Source organism: Nelumbo nucifera, chromosome 4 (genome assembly GCF_055504915.1).
Source record: "Nelumbo nucifera cultivar China Antique chromosome 4, China Antique-T2T, whole genome shotgun sequence".
NCBI classification, from domain to species: Eukaryota; Viridiplantae; Streptophyta; class Magnoliopsida; order Proteales; family Nelumbonaceae; genus Nelumbo; species Nelumbo nucifera.
In genome coordinates, this window is record NC_142652.1 from 10,374,729 (window position 1) to 10,396,582 (window position 21,854).

At 37.2% G+C, this 21,854-nt stretch overlaps 2 protein-coding genes across 5 annotated transcripts; both read right to left on the reverse strand.

Moving 5' to 3' along the window:
• Positions 1-2,953: 2,953 nt before the first annotated feature.
• LOC104591416 (uncharacterized) lies at positions 2,954-10,710 on the reverse strand. Of its 4 annotated transcripts, none has more exons than XM_088904056.1 (9): positions 10,575-10,710; positions 6,995-7,349; positions 6,236-6,269; positions 5,784-6,011; positions 5,159-5,248; positions 4,077-4,142; positions 3,886-3,977; positions 3,755-3,802; positions 2,954-3,394 (listed from the first exon to the last, which is right to left on the reverse strand). In XM_088904056.1, exons 1-9 carry the CDS (start codon positions 10,579-10,581, stop codon positions 3,277-3,279), a joined length of 1,038 nt encoding a protein of 345 aa, XP_088760182.1. In that variant the 5' UTR covers positions 10,582-10,710; the 3' UTR covers positions 2,954-3,276. The 4 variants fall into 4 exon arrangements, with proteins under 4 accessions (XP_088760182.1, XP_088760183.1, XP_010248522.1 ...); XM_088904057.1 differs by lacking the exon at positions 10,575-10,710 and adding an exon at positions 8,871-9,060; XM_010250220.3 differs by lacking the exon at positions 10,575-10,710 and adding an exon at positions 8,232-8,615.
• Positions 10,711-11,625: 915 nt separating this feature from the next.
• Positions 11,626-21,099, reverse strand: LOC104591415 (uncharacterized). Its single transcript, XM_010250216.3, has 6 exons — positions 20,679-21,099; positions 18,557-18,670; positions 18,071-18,151; positions 12,881-13,053; positions 12,640-12,736; positions 11,626-12,235 (listed from the first exon to the last, which is right to left on the reverse strand). The coding sequence occupies exons 1-6, from the start codon at positions 20,907-20,909 to the stop codon at positions 12,125-12,127; spliced, it is 807 nt and encodes a 268-aa protein (XP_010248518.1). The 5' UTR covers positions 20,910-21,099; the 3' UTR covers positions 11,626-12,124.
• Between the last annotated feature and the right edge of the window lie 755 nt (positions 21,100-21,854).

A 21,854-nucleotide genomic window follows, 5' to 3' on the forward strand; every position in this document is an offset into this window, starting at 1 on the left:
ACAGATACAACTCTTCATTCTTGAACTTGGGCTTCAGCCGGGTAGCTGAACTGAAAGGCGTCCCAGGAAACATCTTTCAATAAGCTGAAGATAGAAAAGTATCAATCAGTATTCTCATAAGACATATTCTAGTATTTAACAAAACCCAAATAATTGTGTTTTTGGAGAGGAAAGCAGATAAGACCATCAGATAATTGATCAAAACTATTGCAGAAGCAACCATGCAATAAGGGATAGTTTTAAAACTCTAATACTAGTGAGTTGCAGACTACTTGAAACGATTTATTGATATACGATCAAACTCTAATTTTAAAATTCTAATTTTAAGGCGGGATTTGGTCGTGTTCGGCTGGGTGTGGGTCCTGTCCACACCTCAATATAGCGTGGACAGGTCCCATCCACACCCCCAATTTCTCATCCACGGTAAAATCTCGTGATTGGGGATCGTCCACACTTGATTTTTGATCCCCTACTTACCTTATTGTTTGTTTCACGTTTTAATAATTTTGTTAATAAAATATTAATTATTTTATTATTTTTTTTAAATTTGAATGTTTTATCAATAAAATTATATTTTAAATATTTTAAAATTTTAATTATTTTACTATTGTTTTTATAAAAAAATAATATTTATTGGTTAATATTAATTCATTGATTTTTCAATATATTTATCATGTAAAATGTAAAAATTAGTATGTAGATCAAGGTTTTTGAATCGCCGTTGACCTAGACGATTGGACCGTTCAGCCCGAGAATCGTCTAGGCAAGTGGTTCTGTTTTACCCCAAACCTGATTTTTGGCCAAAAATCGTTAAAAAAGTCAACAACCCGTTGACCCGTTCAATGTTTTTTTGCCGTTTTTATTTTTAGTTATTTTTTTAATTTGTTTGTCAAAACGGGTCATCCGTTTGAATCGGATAGCCAGACCGTTGACTCGAAAACTAGTGGCCAGAACGGTTCCATTTCTGGGTTGTTTTTTAAAATGTTGGTATAGATCATTCATAAATGTATATGAGATATATGGAATCAAAAAGTGTCCACACCACGCCTACAGAATGTCATTGTGGGTGTGGACTGGTCCAATCTACACAATTTGTCCACAGTTCAAAACAATTGTGGATTGGCCCTTGCCATAGGGTGTGGTGTGGACCAGTCCACACCCATCAATTTCTCATCCACACTACAAAACACCTCCCACCAATTTTTCATCCACACTACAGAACACCCCTAAAGAGATTGATGTAGACAAAATAGGATTAAATGAACGTAATAACTACTTAGCAGGCTGTGAAACTGAAAATAGTGCTGTGGTGTTCTGTGAGTAGGGATATGGGAACAGTTTGTGAGCAGCAGATTCGGAGTGTAATATTAGATTTTTCACCAAATATAGCTAATAGGCTGTCCCTGTGAGGCCCACTAATAAAGACCAAATCCCATCCGATGTAGGATTCTGTTCCGATTGGGTTTTCTGGCTTAATTCAAGTCCATTTTGCAAAATTGAAATTGTAAATAAAATAATCAATTAAGTTAAGCATATAAAAAAAAATTATATGTATATGAAATAATCAATTTTTGATATTATATATATATATATATATATATTTCTAATGATTTCTGAATTTACCAAAAGTATTGTTGTAAAAGCTTGAGTCAAAATACTGAGACGTTCAGCTTGGGTGCTTTTAACTGCTAGCCTAATGGTTTATGTACATGGCACGGATTAGGGCCCACAATTTAGGGGGCCCACTAACAAACATACGGATTGTCTGTAAAAAAAATGGCCATAATTATTAATTTTGATTTTTGACCATATGATTTGATAGAATATTTTTACGTTATAGTAGGTTCGAATGAAGGCAACAACTCTGCTAGTACTAAATCACTTTACAAAGTAAATAGCTACTTAAGCTCTCCCCTGTCCCCTCTTCCAAGACAAAGTTGCTTTCTGCCTAAGAACAGAAAGGTCCAATGTGACCATTTTGCTTTACAAATTTATAGCTTCTTCTATCATTAAAATAAACTTTATACCTGGAAAGTGAACCTAAGCTAACATAGGGCATCAATACTGTTAGAATGCTGGTGGTACTTAAGTCCAGGTTACAGACATTCCCTGTGATCTTAGATATTGTCCATTTGAACCCAGGGAGGAGGCCTCCAAGAGTCTTAAGACAAAGTTCATCTGTTTAGAACTTGAGGGTTCCGATTATTTCCGCTTTCATCCATTTGATAAAATCTGTGTAGCATTTCTTCTATAATGTTCTAGAGTTATTTTCTGGCCATCTGAAAATAAACTAATTGAATGAATATTTTGGTCCAAGAAAGATGATAGAACCCACAAACAGAACATGCTGCGTTAATAAGAATATTTAGGTACCATCACACATATTTTTTAAATGTTGAAAGGGGAATATCCCTGCACATTAAAAAGAAAAAAAATAGATAAGCTAAGGTATTATCCCTTCTAGGAATCCACCTCAACAATTCTCCAATGTGGGAGCCTATATGCCTTAGCCTCTCTAAAAGCTAAATGTTTCATTCTCTCCCACTGCTTATGGTCCAGGATTACTTAACACATACCCATCAAACTTGGTGGAAGCTTATTCATTGATGAGCAATATACCATTTGGAAATAAAGCCAAGTGCTAATAAAATATGGTGATAAGTATATATTCTCTTGAACCTCTGATCATCCCTCACTATCTCAAGTCATTTTTTGGCCTTATAATACGATAATACAAGGACTACTAAGTCACCCACAAAATTGAGCACTAACATTGTCTTTGGTCTTTCATTGCGCAACCAAAACCTTCAAGTCCAAAGATAATACAATCATTAAAAGGATGTATGGATAGACTAGGAATTAGAACATCTATTTACTGCAAGAAGTTATGTGCTTAGCACAATGCTTATATTCCCAAAGGGAAGGAAAAGGTGGTGTAACAAATGTGATCTTCACTAAAATTCTTATCCTCCCAAAGGCAAGGAGGAAAACAAAAAGAAAAGAAACAAACAGGTATACCTTCATTGAGTATCCATTTGTATGTTTCTGAAAAAAAAATACATTTCTCATATGATCAATAGTGTTACAGTAAATGTTAATGAATTTTGTCGAGTTAATGACCCTCATATAATCTTTAACCTTCCAGCATTTTTCATTGACCTTCACCGAGGAGCACAGGCCTTGTTTGACAATCAATATTGTGTTGATGAAGCCCCACCTTTAATGCTGTGAGACCATGAGATGATAAAGGAATAGCATGAGACCCATAACAGCTATTTACATAATACACTGGTAGGACTGAGGGAACCATCTCAACATCAAGAAATGTTTCATTCTCATCATTAGAGCAAAAATGCCATAGCAAGGGATATGCATCAGAGCCACTGACAAGTACCTGCGAACAACATCAAAGAAAAGGATTTTTTGTAAGGTGAATTATGAAGTTTCATTCTACAGTATTACATAAAAGCAATCAAGTCATGAAAATCTTATACAAACAAACTACTAGAATATTAGTTCTTGTGCAATGTTTAGTTGTCTAAGCAATTGATTGTTTCCCTTGGACAAGCCATGGAACCAAATATTTCACTGGTCAGGTAATCTCAACCATTTGCATATTTTCTGGATCATTTTCCATGGTTATAATCAAGAATGACACAACAGATAAAAGAGCATTTCCTTTAGCCGATATACAACATAGATAAGTTTGTTCTCCCGTACTTCAAGAAAATTGTGATAACTTAAGATTACATACCATACTGGAGCATATGAGGAGGATAAATCGAGAAATGGGTATGGCCACCTACGACAAAGATAATTATCATTACATATAATGGAGCTTATAAGGTCTCAGATTCCAAAGGTTAAAACAGGAAACCAACTTACCAAATTGAGATACAAGCATGGACAAGCCATTGAAAAATGACATATATACCTGTCCACAAAACAAAATATCCAAACCGAAATAGAGGAAACCGCTGAAAAGTGAAAAACACGGATCAGAAAATAACTTGATAAACAATTACTAAATTAAATAAAAAAGGTAGCAAACAGATAATGAATGAATTGCAACTTACCAAGCAATTCAATGCTGTGTCCCCAAGCAGCAAAATAACATTGACAGAATGCATGCCAATCAGCAACTGTCACATGAGGAAAGAATTACTTTTCAAATACAAAGTAATTAAATACAAACAAATACAAAGAATAATTCACCAAATAACATGATAAAAGAAAAGAAAAATCTAGCAGATGCACCCTTACTAACATATACACTTGTGGGCATAATTATTAATCACTAAGAAAAGGAAAGAAGAAAAAGAAAAGGTATGGTTGTGACCTGTGAGACATGATCAAGGTGGCAATGGCACACTTGCTCAGTCATAAAATACATGTACAAGAACATGGAAAATATGGTTAAAATTTTTACTTTTAATCTTAAGATTTTTTCATGATACTCAAAAAGAAAATTCCAAATTCCATCTAAATTTTTTAAGTCAAATGTTCTTAAAGTGATTAGTTCTACAGGACACGAAAAAACAATCATTACAATTGTCTGGCCACCAAATTCATGACATGATAGCTTCCAGGTAAATAAGTCACTCGTTCACTTAATTCTACACAGATGTGTTATTTTAAATATGCAAGAGGAATACTCCACTAAAACTCACTTGTGAGCCAAAAAGGTGAGGTTTTAATGCCTCCAAGTACTTTGAGAAAGGTAAGTGAAATAATACAAATTCTGTATACAAGTGGATCATTTCTTAATGTCCTTTGATATTGATCAATAAGACTATTGATATGTCCCCTTGTCTCCATAATGGATTTCCAAAGCTGCCCACTCAGCACTTTCTATGGCATGTAAATTAGCTTTTTTGGGTTGGCTAACTATCACAAAGATCATCTTAGACTAATAATTGAAGATTTATGAAAAAAACATAAATTTTACATGTAAATTTTAACACTTCACTGGAGCTACAATTTCAACCCAAAAAAACCTTCTTTCACAGTGGCGGCTTAAATGTATATAAAAAATGATGAGTTCTCTGCATCCATTTGGTACTAGAAGCATATGCACATGTAGGTAGAGCAAATACAATTTCAGGAAAGGAGATAACAAGCACATCAAATTGAACCATTAATTGTACTTGATACTTACAAAATTCAGACTGTAGTCTTTCATGGTTAGAAATGGAACAATGATGAGCCAAAAAACACAATCAGTGAGCATCACAGCACCTGCACTCATCTGTTTATCAAAATAAAAATGAGAAGAAAAATTTTAAATTTGCAAGTGAATGCATTTCTTGCAGAAGGCCTAATTGATATATCAGCATAATAGGCTTAACAGACACCAGTGTCATACAATATTGTTCAAATTATTCAGTTTGAATAGAAAATTTTCAGGTTGTATCCCAACCCAGGATCATATTTAGGAATTAAAGGGGGTAGTACCATAATAAGATAATACAAAGGCCAACAAATTTAATCAGCATTCAACCTAGAAGACTTCCTAGATATGAACCATGGAAGTGCACCACAATTCCCACTTTGCAACTGATAGACATTCCTTTTGGCCTAATATATATGGTTACAAAAAAATTCCTTAAAAAATCTATCCATACATCTGTTAGTACATAGAACAGGTATAATAAAAACAGGATGGGGAACCTCATTTCATTTGTATATGAATGGGAATTACACTTTGCACACTTCATGTGTCCTACTCAATCCTATGTTTTCCTCAATCACTACCTTGACTGATTCTTGGGGAGAGGTCTTACCTGAAAAATAATTTGAAAAACATAAACCAAAAGTCCAGCAGGCCGGTGAACATGGTTTTCCTCCTGCACATCTGACCTTTTTGCCATGTTGATGGCATTTGTATTCTCCCCATGTGTGGGAGCCACATTGGTGCCTTGCTCCATATCTAAACCAGAATGATCAATCTTATCACCACCATCTTTATTGTCGCATCGATAACACCCATAAGTGGAGAGAAATGAACCAAGCTACAAGTGGGAGTTGCAGCCATAAGCAACATATATATAAAAAGTAAAAAAGATAAATAGATACAAAATGCATGAATAAGTTTAGAACAGAAAGGGGGGAAAAGGCGTTTCATGTTCATAGAAGCAGATATATGTGTATGTGTGTGTGTGTGTGTGTGTTTGAAACATAGAGAAAAGGAATGTGGGTTTATTAATAATAGGTCCTTCAGAGTTAAAGGGCTTACCCCAAAATATATGGTAACCAATGTAAATGTCCACCTGCAAGCACCCAAAATCATAACACTAAAGTTAAAAGATAAGAAACTTAACCCTCCATACTTAATTAGAAACCTAGTTTTACATACAACTTTGTTTAGTAATGAATATATCAAATGGTCTATTGATCTTTGATTATACTTCATGTGGAAGGTCGTTCTGCAATCCCTCAAATAATAAAAATGATTCAAAGAAATTTATGAGGCACTCCAAGCAATGAGAGATAGAAGTCTTCATGTACATATAATTTACACGCAGATCTCTTAAGGTGTTGTCCATCACAATGTTTAGAAGCTGTTTCTTACACCTTTGAAATGAATGTTTTCTTTGGAAGATACTTGAAGATCAAACCCCTTTCTGAAGTTATATTTCATAATGAGCTATCCTGCTTTTTTTTTTTTTGATCAGCAAAGACATTCAGCTTAATTAACCATTCTGTATTTACAAAACGAAACAATTTTTCTGTTCTTTTTTTTTTCTCAGGGAAGGGGGGTTTAACAAGTACAAAAGAACACACATGATCGACTCAGTCACAAGATTCATGGACCATTCTGCACCAAAAATTCAGCAGTATGAACAGGAAAACAGGACTTCCAGCAAAGAAAAACGAAAGCATACCACTGATACTCCACATATTTTGAAAACAGTGCGAAAATAAAATTTGATTAACACTTCTATGGTAGTATCAAGTATAAAGCTAGCAAAAAAAGGCAAAAGAGTTAGCTTACTGGGTATAGTAGTAAAATATGCCACCCCCATCAACAATGACATTGGCGATGAGCAATGCCAAAAGCACAATAAACGCAGTAACGCGATAAGCCAGCAGCCAAGCGGGATGCAAGTCTTTCAAACACGGCCTCCAAGCTTCATCCTCATATAAAGACCCTGGTTTTCGTCGTCGGGTTTGTCTTCTGTCATTTTCTGAATCGCCAGAACCTTCATATTTCCATATTAACACTGATGCTAATACCATGGAGGTCAATAGCCAAATAGCACAGAGCAAGACCCTCCAGTTCAACCAATAACTAGGGGTGGTTGTGTCAGAAGTCATGACTGGCTGCCAAGAATGTTTGTTTGAGTCCCCTGTTAAGAAATCCATGGAGTTACCTCTAATACTTTTATGTTATGTAAATGCTTAATTTTTCTAAAACAGGATTAGTTTAACGGAAACCCAGACAAATAAAAAAATATATTTACAGAAAAAAGGAAAGAAGACGTTACGAAGAAATTGTTCCGGAAAAAAATAAAAAAATGAAACAATTTACACACCGAAGATAAACTTCCCAGACCAGAACATGGTCACATCTTGATTGTTTCCATGAAAAGAAAAGAAACCTTTACGAAATGTACGAATTTGATGGAAACCAGAAAAGCAAGTACCAGTTAATCAAACAAGCATCCCTGTCCCAAAAGAAAATACTCTGCAATTCCAAGCCTATCAACCCAAAACGACGATAACTTGATATGAGTCAAAACTCTGAAAGTGAATTTTCGTGATAAATCAGTGCAGGTTAAAGTATAAAAAAAGAATTTAAGAATGGACATTGGAGGGGTAGAACACAACTGAATCGCTCACAAGCTCTAAAATCTATTAAGAAGAAAAAGAAGAAGGAATGAGCAAATCGAAGAAAAACCAATGAAGAGGAATGAAAACAGAAACCCGAAACTCAAGAGACCAACACCAGCGACTAGAAATGCAACTAGACACCATTAACGTGATAATCAATCAAAAGAATCCTAACTGTAACTGGGTTTCTCATTAGTAAAATCATAGTTGAAGGAGAAAAGCTAGTGTTGCAAAGTGGGAACTCAAGCACCAGGAACGAAGACGAATTTAACCCCATTAATGGACAGAAATTGAGCAAGATTCTTAGCTTTAGATGGGTTTTGCAGGGAGAGATGAAATCAATATTAAATGAGATGTCAGGGAGCTGAATTCTAGAGAAAGGAAAGTTGGATACTTACATTGAGAAAAGGAAGGAGAATGGGGGTGGTGTGTGAATGAGATGCTTTGCTTCTTTTCTTTGGAGGCAAAACACAAAAAAGGGAGAAGAGCAGATAAAAGGGTAGCTTGCTTTAGACATAAGCTTCTCTTTTATCTCTTCCCTTCTCCAGAGACCACCCCAATTGCGGGCTCAGATTGCGTTACTTTTATTATATCAACATATATCCAAACAGATGTACAATACATGTATTCAAAGAAAGCTAAAAAATAAAATGTAAAGATATCAGTCAGCCATCTTTTATGAGAAGTGTTTTCTTTCTTTGGTCTCTTTTCTTCTCTGATCACTCAATGTTGGAGGCCGAGTGAGAATAGAGAGAGGAACCCAGAAACAGAGGAACGAAGATAGCAGGAGCAGGAGTCGTTCAATTCAGATTTAAAATGTTGCATCTTCCTGCTATCACGCTTCCTTGTGCCTCTCTAGAAAGGACCAATATCAACGTGAAAGAGATGGCAGAAACTGCCCATCTCTCTTTTAAATTCCGATAACAACAACAAATAATAAATAATAAAACAGGAATTAATTAAATAATCATTTAATCATAGGTCGATGATTCTTGTATAGACACAGATAACTTATTGCGCGTCTATACTATACATACGCGTCTCTGAACTATGGTGGCCCACTGATCAGACGTCTCTTTGTCTCTTTGGCTCTGATCACTCAATCATTGACTGTATCTCTTCAACTTAAAAACGAAGAAAAAAGAAGAAGAGTCGGTTGAATTTGCCAAGCGAAAAATAGTGAAAATAATTGGTGCATTACTGCATTGAGTCGACGGGTTTGGGATCAGCGGGCCACCATGGCTTGATCATGCATGAAGGATGAAGCAAAGTACTCAAGCTCTACACGCCAACGTTTACATTACGAAACAGGCTGGTAGTAGTTTTCTCCATTACTAGTCGTGGTGGGCCGTTGCTAGATTCCATTAAAATCATTTTTCTATTAACATTCTATTTCTTGCTGGGTTTCTGTGTTTGGTTGTCGAGGGGGAAGACAGCTCAAAAATTTCGTCGTACCCACCGAGAGAGAGAGAGGGGGGAAGGTGTGGCCTCAAATGTCGGTGAAGAGAAGAAGGCGTGATGGGAAAGTTGAGTTGATTGATTGGTTATTTCGGTTTTGTTTGTTAGGACTAGGAGTCTGGATTTGGGAATGCAAAAGAGGGCTGCCCAACTGAATTAAAAAAAAAAAAAAAAATCCAAAAACATGTTAAAGACAAATTGGATTTGTTTCCTTAACATTTGGGTTCTTGGTCTGGTTTTTGGGCTTTTTTTCTTCAATCAATCCAAAAATGACGCCGAAACGCAACTGGTTTGTAAACTGAAATTACCATTACCATTTGTCGCTTAGTCATGTTTTCCTTGTCAATTGGAAAACTTTCGTGATGTGTCATGCTTGTAGCATTACTATCACCCAGTAGCTTTCTCATTCTCACAACGAGTCTTGCCGAAATTTCCTCTTTTGACACTTTTGGGGAAGCTTGCTAAGTTGCTGTTGCTGCTGTTAATGCAACCCTCCTTTAAGATTTTGGGGAAATTGACGGTGGGCTAGATTAGAAATTAGAATGAATTGGTTGAGAGCTGAGCGAGCTTTAAATGTAGTCTGTACTGTAATTTCTTTGGGCAAGTAGGATCTGTTTAGACTTTAGAGATAATCAAGAGAGATGGACTGTTGTATGCACACATGTGAGATGTGATGGGATATTCAATATTGGGATGGGAATTGGGAGTATGACCCAATTAATTAAACTTAAAACCCATAAAGCTGAGAGATTTAATAAAGCAGAAACTTCATTACTTTTTTTTGGGTGGATCAGAAAAGACTCATTACTTATGTACCTTTATGCCCTATGGTCCACAAACAATATCAAGTGCTATGAAACAAAGACAGAGGCATAATGCTTGAATTGATGGGCCTGAAAAACTTTCTGGATCATGTTGGGTCATGCTTGGACCCCATCTCTCCTTTGGTTTACAGTATCAGTACCTTTCACCAAGCAGAAGCTTTTTTGACCGTCTGGTTATTGCACTAGTTTGGGAGATTTCCTTTTAATTAAGCTACAATGCAACTCACAAGACTTGAACACTCTCCCCCCCCCCCTCCAAATCCCCAATTCCTGTTTATCAAAATTAAAAGACAAAAAAAAAACAGTGGGTTTCACCCATTTACAGGGTCCAGAAAACCAATTGGGCACTAAAAATCAAATGCTTCTAATCAAGCTGGTGAGTGGTGAAAAAAAGAACACTGATGATCAGTCCATGAACATGTTTCTACAATGAGAGAGAGAGAGAGAGAGAGAGATTACCTTTCATTGCTAATTGAGTCTTTGAGAGGTAGATGAAATATAATAACTCCTTAATGAATGAGAAGGGAGAGTGGGGTCTGGGATATGTACAAGAGTGAAATGAGAAGTTGTATAAGTTGAAGCAGCAAAGCCGTAGCACCTTACGCCAAGTAAAGACAGTTGGGTACAGCACCCAAGTAGTTTCCGGAAGGAGATCTTAGCTCTACGTCCACATGGGACAGAAAACTGCCCGACACCGACACGCCAAGCGTCTGCTTTAGTGCCTTATGCTTATGGAGAAAGGATTTTTCTTTCTTTCTTTATTACATTACATATTGATACTTGGGGGAAGGGTCATCAATCCATCATCACGTTGGAGACTCAAAACTCAAAAGTGGCGAATTTTTGAGACAACCACTGATGAGTCGTCGCATGAGGCTCTCACGGTTTATTTAGGTTTGACCATTGCTGCATTTTATCATTCCTTCTTGTTATAACTGATATCAGAAGATTGGCTCCAGCCTATCGGGGGGTGGGGCAGAGCAGGTCTCAACAATTGGCTCATCGGCCTATATCCCCAATTTCATCAATTAGTATTTGGATTTTAGTGGACACAAGACATCACTCTTGATATAGCATAAGATAGTCGAGGGTCCGTTTGATTCATGGGAATAGGATCTGGAATTAGAATTTTATCAGTTTTGGTTGGATAGAATCAAAATCTGATTCCTATTGCTGATGAAATGATATTCTCCATTCCGAACCAAACAGGTGGAGGGAATAGGCCATTTCGGTTCCCATTCGGATTCCAACTATGAACTAGAGCTATGTTCTATTTGAAGGAAAAGGTAGGAAAAGGAAAGGAATGACAGGGAAACCTATACAAGGTTTGTAAAGATTTCCCTACCTTCCCCTACCTTTTCCTTCAAACCAAACATAGACTAAACAAACCCCAAGATCAAAACCTTCAGAATAACATTCGATAAAGCAACTTTAGGTTCTGATTTTGCGCATATATCCATTTTTTGATAAACCAGACACATCCATAGTGATTAGGGAACACTACGAAAGAAAAAAAAAAGTTTGTTTATAAATTATAATAATAAAAGTCAAAATAGGGATGTGCCCAAACAGTTTTCTCATATCCACTCCTAATTAATGTATACAATTTTCCCACAAGTCTAAGGGATCTAATATAGGTCTCACAAGTCACAAAACCCGCTCTCCCACCAAACAAACACTTTGGGTAATCCATGCGAAAGCCAGTGTAATCCATTGGAACTATATTGTGAGAACTGAGAAGGTTTTCAGTAGTATACATCTACAGACTTCTGATACTACAGCAAACTCTATAAGTTTATGACTTGGGGGTCGTCCCATGAACTAGTGCAACAACTCTCCATAAACAAATATACAAGCAAGGGAAGGGATAGGTGTAAGCATCCCACTGTAATTGGCAAAACATACAATGAGTTTTTTGCTTTCTCTTTGGCACAAAAACATAATGCTTGTTAGGGGTGCCTTCTTTCTATATCCCTCAAGTCCAAAATTGGATCTTTATGTTCATGTGGTTAGACGATATCCGTATCATCTCCAATGATGGACAGGGCAAAAGGAGCAACAGTAACATTGATTGATGTTGTATTTATTCGATCAATGTACTTCATTTCAAATTCACCTTCCTGCATTGAAATAGATGTATTAACATTTTGGTCAACAACAACAATAATAGTAGTACTATCGATAATGAGGACAAAAACATTAATCATCATCTAAGCCTTGTCCTAATTATATGGGTCTGCTACACACTTTCATCATCCTCATAATTTTGGTCAGTTTTTAAATGTCAAATTCAGGATTCTATAGGATAACTTCAGCAAAACCTGACCCTATAATCTGAAACTACATTTCTAATTCCAAGAAGCAGACCTAATCAATGATAATAAGAATAGAGCTATCTGCACGAGTACATTTGCACTAGGTGTAGAAAGTACTTGATTCCCTAAACAGAAGCTCCTATAGAATAAACTACTAGAGACTGAAAAAAGTCCCATGGATATGCTACTAAGGAGATTTTCGATCTTACCATTCTCCCTGTAGGGGTGCTTAGTGGACATGCAGAGGAATACTCAAAACCAGTCTTTGGAAGAATGGCAGGTTGTTCTCCTATGACACCAATTCCCCTGCCAGAAGAAAAACAGGAAATTTTCAAATTAAAATCATTTTCATCATATGCCCATAATAGAGTTATGCACCAAGAAGAGAATAATGAAGACAAAAGAAAATATTTCACATTGATAAATATGAGAGAGAGAGAGAGAGATCACCAGACATTCTCGGTTTTCCCATTGGCATCAGTAATGATCCAATGCCTTCTAAGAAGTTGAACAGGACGGTCTGAATTATTAGTAATTCTTATCCTGTATGCAAAAAAATACTGATCTTTTGAAGGCTGACTCCGCCCCTCAATATAGACACTCCTGACTTGAACTCTGATCCCCTTAAATACCAGAAAAGAAAACCTTTTTAATATAATTGAACCATTAAGTTTAATAAAAAGATGCAGAGTAAAAAGATTGCAATTATAAACTCATGAATCCAAGTATTTAGAAAAAAGCAAAGCAAGAAGGAAAACTAGTACATAAAACTTATTGAAAAATGAAGAATGATGATATCATGTGAATTTCAGTGGTTGGAAATATTAATATTAACATTTGCCTGTGAGTGAGAATTAAAGAGATATATAGCTTTTACTTTTTTTTTTATAAGTAATAACTTCTTTTATTAGAATAAGGATAAGAGCTAGTACAAACAACCCTTGGAAAGACATGAATTGCGACCTCTCCTATCAAATGAAAAAAACAGAATTCAAGCTACAGTTGTGCCAAAACAACAGTTCCCTAGCTGCCCCTTGCAAGGCTAGACAATCAGCCAAAGCATTTGCTGACCTCCCCACCCATTGTATTCGCATGCACATATTCCTTTTTTTTTTGTTCAATAACAAAACTTTTATTAATCAAACAGGATAATAAATTACAGAGGGGGAGATAAACTCTCTTAACTCCCCAGCAGAGGCAAGAACCCCCAAAGAGAGAAAAGCCAGAATTACAACTGAGCCCGAAATATAGATACCCTGACCACCCCTTGCTTGGCTAACCCATCAGCAAACAAGTAAGCAGACCTCTTCACCCAACTGAACTTTATTTCCATGTCTTTAACCAGCCATCTGAATTTTCTCCTTTCATTGTTGTAATTCCATAAACCACCATGTCTTCTTGCAGCCACCCTAGCACCACGTCTGAATCCCCTCATTGCAAGCCTTCTAATGTTCATATCCTTTGCTCTTTGGGCACCTCCCAAGACTGCAAAGATCTCAGCCCTGAGAGAGTCACCAACCCCAATTGGGCCCGAGAACAGAGATAAAACAGTCCCATTCAAATCCCTAAATACACCCCCAATGCCTGACTGCCCAGGATTCCCTCTACTACTACAATCAAAGTTCAGCTTTATAAATCCAGTGGGGGGAGGGGTCCAAGACAGACTTAGACCCGTTTTGACATGGGCACAGCTAGCAATCTCTCTCCATTTCCTCAGCAGATCATCCATAGTAAAACCTGTGAATAGGTCTGAGGATTTCAGCCACTGAACGACCCAAATGTGAATCAGCTCTATCAAATTTTCAAGTTTCAACACTTCTCTCTCTCTTTCAGAGAAAAGTCTTGAGTTCCTTGCTTCCCAAACTGACCAGCACACCACAGCCCTTGGGCATCTCCACATAATCCTACCCCTCTTCAAATGCCACCTAAAAAATGAAGAATAAAAGAGGTTCTGCACATTCATAGGGGGGTTCCACCCAAGCCCAAAGAGGGAAAAGGCCCATTCCCAAATAGTTTTGGTAAACCGGCAAGAAATCAAAAAGGTGAAAACCAGTCTCCCCATCAGCTTTACAGAGAATACACCTATGAGGGGATAAACATGTCTTGGGTCTCTTTCTTTGATGCAGATCAATAGTGTTGATTCTATTCAGAAATGATTCCAAACAAAAACTCCCAACCCTAGGAGGAATTGGCTTGCACCAGATCTCTTTAACAGGGAAAGATAAGCCTACGGGGTTGCCTGGCTTAGTCAAGGCTTTAAAGAAGGAGGCACAAGAGAAGGAACCTGAGGGGGTGGGGGTCCAAATTCTGGTGTCTTCCTTTGTTGGGTCCAAGATAACATTTTCAAGAATACCTAGGAGAGAAAAAGTGTTGTTCAAGTCTGTATCTCTAACAGCCCTTCTCAATCCTAGATTCCATCCAAACCCAAAATTTGAGGATGAAGGGACAATGAAAGAAGATAATGGGCTCATTTTTTAGGTCAGAGAGAGCATACAAAGATGGAAACTTGTCCTTCAATGGGGAATTCCCCACCCAAGTCTGTTCCCAAAATTTTATGAGGTTGCCTGAGTTTAAATCATACCTGATCAAAGGGGAAAAGACAGACAACAGGTCGTGGATGGCTTTCCAAGGTGAAGCACTTGTAGTCCTTGCCAGAATTTCAGCATCCCATCCATTGTCCTCCAGCCCATGAATGCTCACCACTATTTTAGCCCATAGCTCCTCTAAAGAGAACCTCCATAACCATTTCCCCTGTAAAGCCATATTCCTTTTTCTAATGTTCCCAATCCCTAAACCTCCTAACCTTGTGCTTCTAACAGCCACCTCCCACTCCACTCATGGTCTCTTCTCATCTCCCAGCTCCCACAGAAAGTCTCTCATCATCTTTTCCAAACTATTAGACACCTTTGCTAGAATCTTGAACACTGGTAAGAAGAAGATGGGTAAATTGGCTAGGGTAGCCCTAATTAGTATGATCCTCCTACCAGGAGAGAGTTTTTTTTCTAGGAAGCAAGTCTCTTCTCAAATCTTTCCACCACCGGATTCTAGAAACTACCTTTCTTAGTGTTGTCTCCTAAAGGTAAGCCTAGATAACTCAAGGGCCAACTTAATACTGCACATCCCAATAGCTCCACACATTCCATGATCTCCCCATCCTCCATGTCCACTCCCACTACACAACTCTTCTCAAAATTCACTTTAAGGTTGGACATCTGTTCAAAGAGTTGTATTACCATTTTCAAGTTCCTGATCCATCTCAAATTTCCACCTTCACAAAAAAGTATTGTGTCATTTGCAAATTGTAAGTGGGTAAGTGGGATCTCCTCCCTTCCTAACCTCCACCCCTTGAATATGCTCTATGAATCAATCGTCCCAGAACATCAGCAATCAAGGTAAACAAGAAGGGAGAGAGTGGATCTCCTTGTCTTATTCCCCTTATAGCTAGGATGAAGTCTACCACTGTCCCATTTACCAACATAGAGTAATGACAGTTTCTGACACAACCCATGATCCATTTACACCATCTTTCCCCAAACCCAAAATTACCCATCACTTCCTTCAAAAAGGACCAATCCACCAAATTATAAGTTTTTTCTAGGTCCAATTTGCACACCACCCCTTCTTTTTGACCTTTTTGAAATTTTACACACTCTCGTTGGTAATTAATATTTGGTCAGCTATCTGTCTACCCTTCACAAAAGCTCCCTAGTTAGGTGCAATAATATCAAGCATAACTTGCTTTAACCTTAGAGACAATACCTTTGCAATTATCTTATATAGAATGTTTACCAAACTTATTGGTCTGAAATCTTTTGGATGAGAGGCATCTTTCTTCTTTGGGATTAGAGCAATAAAGGTGGAGTTCATCCCAGGATTAATTACTCCCCTCCTATGAAATTCATCAAACACTAACATTAAATCCCTCTCCAAGATTTCCCAACAGTCTTGGTAAAAGGCCATTGTGAAACCATCTGGGCCTGGAGCTTTTGTTTTGTCCATAGAAAACACAACTTCCTTTATTTCCTCCACTTCAAACCTCCTTTCCAACCTCTGTCTATTTTCTGCCCCTAAATCTGGCCAATTCAACCCTTCTAACCACACCCTCCCATTTAATGGCCTTCTGAAAATGGATTTAAAGCACATATTCCTTGTTAGAAACTTGAACTTCTTAACCTCATTTCTGAAGCACCACACTACTGATTCTGGGTTTTGCAACCAGCTTATGACCACCTTGGAGTCCCCTTACTAGCAGTTTTCTAAAATTTAATTCTCAAAAAAAATTCTAAAATTTATTTTGGAATAGTTTTTGGTAAAGGTGCACATTGTTAATTATATCAGGTTGCATCAAGCATGACTGGATCTTTTTTGAAGCACAAGATCCATCTTTGAATGCAACTCATGCAACATAGGCAATTTTTCCAAAGTTGAGTTGTTTAGACAAGTGCAACTGGCCCATGAATCCCTTGTTTGGTGACATGGTTAAGGGTCCAAGAATGGTGCTATATGTTCACCCCTCCAACCTCTATTCATGGGATAAACTTTAGCTTAAAAACCCTTGCCAAATGTCCAAAACAGGCCCTTTTCTGGGACTGGAAACTTCTAAATCACTTAAAAAAAGAAATTTTGGATAGTTAATGAAAACTCTAATACAAGTCGGTTATATGGTTAACATGGACTGGGATGAGTAAATATGTGGCCAATCCGTAGGGTCTGCAGTCTACTATTAGATTGACAGTTTGGACTTTGGATCCAGAACATTCATGTACCAGAAATAAAATAGGTATATACATTATATACATATATACATCATCATCATCATGCGTCATGCCTTAACCCAATTAAAGGGGGTAGGCTATTATCACACGTATATACAATAAATACAATTACGTATCATATATTTGTATAAATTCCTTAAATATGCAGTTGGTCTCAGCTGGACATCTGTGTCTATTACATAGGAATCTTTCTTGGAAAGAGAAAAACACATGTTCATTAACCTACAGCTAGGAAATATAAGAACTCAATGCTTCTGTTTATTGAAACTTGAAAGTCAAATGGTCCATATTGATCCCACTAGTTTTCTAATTCAACAGGTTATCCCTACTATGTGTATAATATGCAAGCTGAGATTTTCTTAATGGTTTCCCTAAGGCTATGTTTGGTTTGAAGGAAAAGGTAGGGAAAGGAAGGGAAAGGCAAGGAAACCTATACAATATTTGTAAATGTTTCCTTACATTTCCCTTCCTTTCCCTACTTTTTCCTTCAAACCAAACACATCCTAAAAGCTTGATGTATGTGCATAGTCAAGGAGAAAGAAAGAACAGGTTCAACCTAGACCTAGAGAGTAGAGAAGTTGGGCCAGAAAGAAAAGAATGTATAGTGCCATTAGCAGCAGCAAACCCAGATGAAAAAGACCACAATAGATCAAGAAGTGATACATAACTTTTCTAAATTAGATACAATTTCCAAGTATATGGTGTTTTGCTGGTTCAACAAACTGTCAAATCTAATACAAACCTTAAAGAACAGATTGTCCAAAACATTTTCCTCTTCAAACAAACCAAATTTAAACAGAAAATCTAAACAGAAACATGGATAACTAATCAAACCAATGCTACAGGAAGCAGATGGTTGTCATACCAGAGTAGTTGCATCACTTGAACATTTAAGAAGTGTATGTGGAGCCAATAATTGTAATTCATCTCGATACCTAGCTGCATCCTGGAGAAAATACACCCAATAAGGCAGAAAAGTAGAAAAAATAGCACACAGGACAATTTTGGTCATATTGCTAAGAATAATGTCTTCAGATTTCAAAGTAGACTACTAATTTCAAAACTTTCTGTTTTATTCTCAAGGAAGAGATTCTTTTCCATAACGAATATGTTGGATCTCAAAATTGCTCAATGGGTAAACTTCAAGAATTAGGGATAAGAATCGGCTTATGATATATTTTTCTGATGGTTGAAGGATTGCTTATATGAAAATCTGCATTTCATTATGTTCTCCATAAATGTGAAATAGTGATGGATTCTTGATATTCCACTGCATGACTGATTTTTCCTGTTAAAGGGAAAAACTAGAACTAGTAAAAGAAGATAAGTCATTGTGAATCAAAACTAGTACCTCAAACCTCTCGTTAGCAACTGCCTCCTTCATCAATCTCCTAAGGCGCAATACAGGCTCCTCTTCTTCAAATGACCTCAATGAATCCCTAATTCTTGCAGCTTCTTTGTAATCCTACAATAACAACAAATACACAAATTAATGGCTTGATAAAAAAAAGGGTAATAAAGGACCCGTATGAAGAATCAGATCTGACTTGAAAATGAACCATTTTATATGTATTGTGTATACTAATAAAACTTCAAACCCTTCAATCCAAGAATAATATAAACTTAACTAATCCTGACCCACCATACACACGAATATGCAGAAATCAAGTAAACACAAACTAGTCTCTACATCAAAAGAGAAGCCTAAGTAGATGGATCACTTAGAAGAAGAAATAAAAGTGTGTGTGTGTGTGTGTGAGAGAGAGAGAGAGAGAGAGAGAGAGACTTCTGATTATAACTATAACTTTTTTCAAAAGTCCAAAAGCTCTCTAAATTATCGATCATTGATCTTATCAATAGCCCAAGACCATAAATCTTTTTGTTATGGCCTCCTCTAAATATCACCTAGACAGAACTAATGGGACCATAGGAACCTCATGGACCTTACATCTGAAAACCCAGTTTGCCCAAAGAAACTCCAAATTTCAAACCTGTTTTTTCTTCTTCCTCATCTGTATCAGAAAGTTACCTTTTTGCAATGTGGTATTCCATATCATTTGTGGACATCAAGACATCGAAGAATGAGAACTTCATACTTCATACACAAGAAGTTCATACTTTTCCTGAAGCGAGAAAGCTTCAATGAGTCTCTCTCTTTCTTTACAATTCTCTGACAAACTACAATACCTGAGTTACTCTCTGCAACAGTGTCCACCCTTCAAAAGATTTTATTAATTCAGCATCAATAGTGCTCCAATTAACATTCTCCATTGCATGAAATAGTGATAGTGATTCCAATGGTGGGTGGTAGATATGCAAATGATCTAGCTGATCATTTGAGGAGTGTGGTGAGTAGAAGATGTACTAAGGCCCTGCCCTACCAGGTTAATTTCTTGTTTTTCGCATTCTTGGGATGTTTGGAGGCTGTTTTTATCCAGATCATGGGTTTCTCTTTGCCTTCTTGTTTTCATGCTCGTGTCTTGGCAAGAAAATGCATCTATTCCAGAGGTTTCACATTATAAAAGAGAAACCAGCGACCTTCAGAACCCACTGAATCTTAGCAGGACTCAAGGTCAATAAGAAGCAGGAAATTAAGGTACAAACCATATCAAATGCAAAGTTGTTGTGATTTGACATTGTTTAGATCATCTCTTCCTTATTCCTATTTTCAGGGGAAAAAACTCTTCTTTCTTCTCCTCCTTTTTTTGTAAATGTATAATATAGAAACACAGCCAAAATGCAACAACCCATAAAGAAGGAACTTAACAACTGGCATTTAAAAAAAAAAAAAAACAACAACTGTTTACACTTGGGATCGAATCCCGCCTACACCAGGGTTTGGGGGGTGGGGAGTTATGACCTTTGGGGGATGGACTACCGGCCTACCTCCCGGTTGTGTAGCCCTATGGGGCAAAAAACATATTGGCATCAAAATGACAATTTAAGGGGAAAAAGGGATAAAATAATGGCAAAAGTTTCGGGGGGAAGGGGGATTAAACCGTCAAAGTGAAACAGAACGGAACAACAAAATCGAGGGAAGAAAATGCAGCTATTTTGTGTCCTCGAATTCCTCAGTAGGAAAGAAATAGAAATTTTGAATTTTGGCACAAGTATCAGCAGGCATGTATGAGGATGGCATGCACTGTAAAGAACAAGATGATAAGTAATTTAGATAACGAGGTCGCAGAACGCACTGAAAGGGGAGAATTGCATCTATAAGAATTAGTTTGAAACAGAGTTTCGTGAACCATTACTAGAGCGCAAAAGGAAAGGAATAAAAATGGTGAAAACTACCCAACGTCCAAACTAGCAAGAGCTAATCCAGATCAAAATATATTCAAAGAATCCATGGACCAAGCACTAGAATCGTCAAATATCAATACATAAAGAAAAGGATGCAACCTTTTCATGGAATTTAAACATTTATTCCAACAAAAAAAAAAAAAAGAAAGCATGGGTGTGGAAATACCCACCTCGGATTTCGCTGCGACTTCCATCTGCTGCTTCAAAAAGGCATAGGTTTGACTACGGGAAACAAAAGAACTAGTGGTCTCACTTGCTTTTCCGCTTCCACTGTTCTCGGAGGATGAAGCAATGATCTTACATGTTCTTGGAATATCTCTACAATTCCGTTGGCCACCCGGCCAAGGTCTCCTCGTTCCTGTGTTAAATCCTGTGAAAAGTTTTAAGCTCAGGGAATGCATTTCCTTCTTGTTTCTTCTTTTGCTGCGAGCTCCTCCTCCTCCTCCTTCTTCCTTGCCGTCGTTTATTAAGATTGCTCGGCTCTCCTCTACTCGATCAAATACATCGATCGAAACTCCAAAGCAAAAAAATCCAAAGAAGAGAATGTCATTAAAATGGTGGGTGAGAAGCTCAATAAACGGCTCCTACTTTGCAGGTTTTTTCGCGGTGTGCCATTATTTATTTGTTTTCGGAATTTATCTCTATCCAAAAAACCAATAAAAAAAGGGAAAAGAAAAGAAAATCTATATCGAGGATTTGCATTTTCGTTCACCCAAAAAGTCTGAAATACCCTTATTGGTCGTCACTCGTCAACAGTCAGCCATAATGATTATACATATTTTTTTACATAAAAGTAAATATACCATTTGGGGACTTAATTCAACAGTAACTATAAGATATAATCGTAAGTGAACACTGAACACTACATTTTAACTGTAATTTGTGTTACCTAAATTTGCCGCTTTTATTTTTCCTGATTTTGTATCGGCGACATGAGCCACCCACATCAGACACCAGATCTTTATTAGGGGTTATGGTGAAATTATATGACACGTGTTTGTTGGAGATACAGGTCAACTGATTTTTTCTAAACCGATGACGTATTCATGTTTTATTGGGCGGTCGACAATAATACACATGATTTTGCTGTGGTCTGATGAGAGTGGTGACAACACATTTGAGCTCTGCTAGACTGCCACTGCTTAGTGGTTTGGAGTCCGGATTTGCTTCTCACGAACCGCACCTCACACCAACCGCATGTTTATTACTCATGGGAGCTATTGTCATTTCTCAATACAAAGTGGGATGTGATTATGAGATTCCTGTAAGGTGCGTTAATTAGAGCATATCCCAATTCAGTGGTTAGTGCGTACGTTGTCAATATGTAGTACTGCATAGTAGATAGG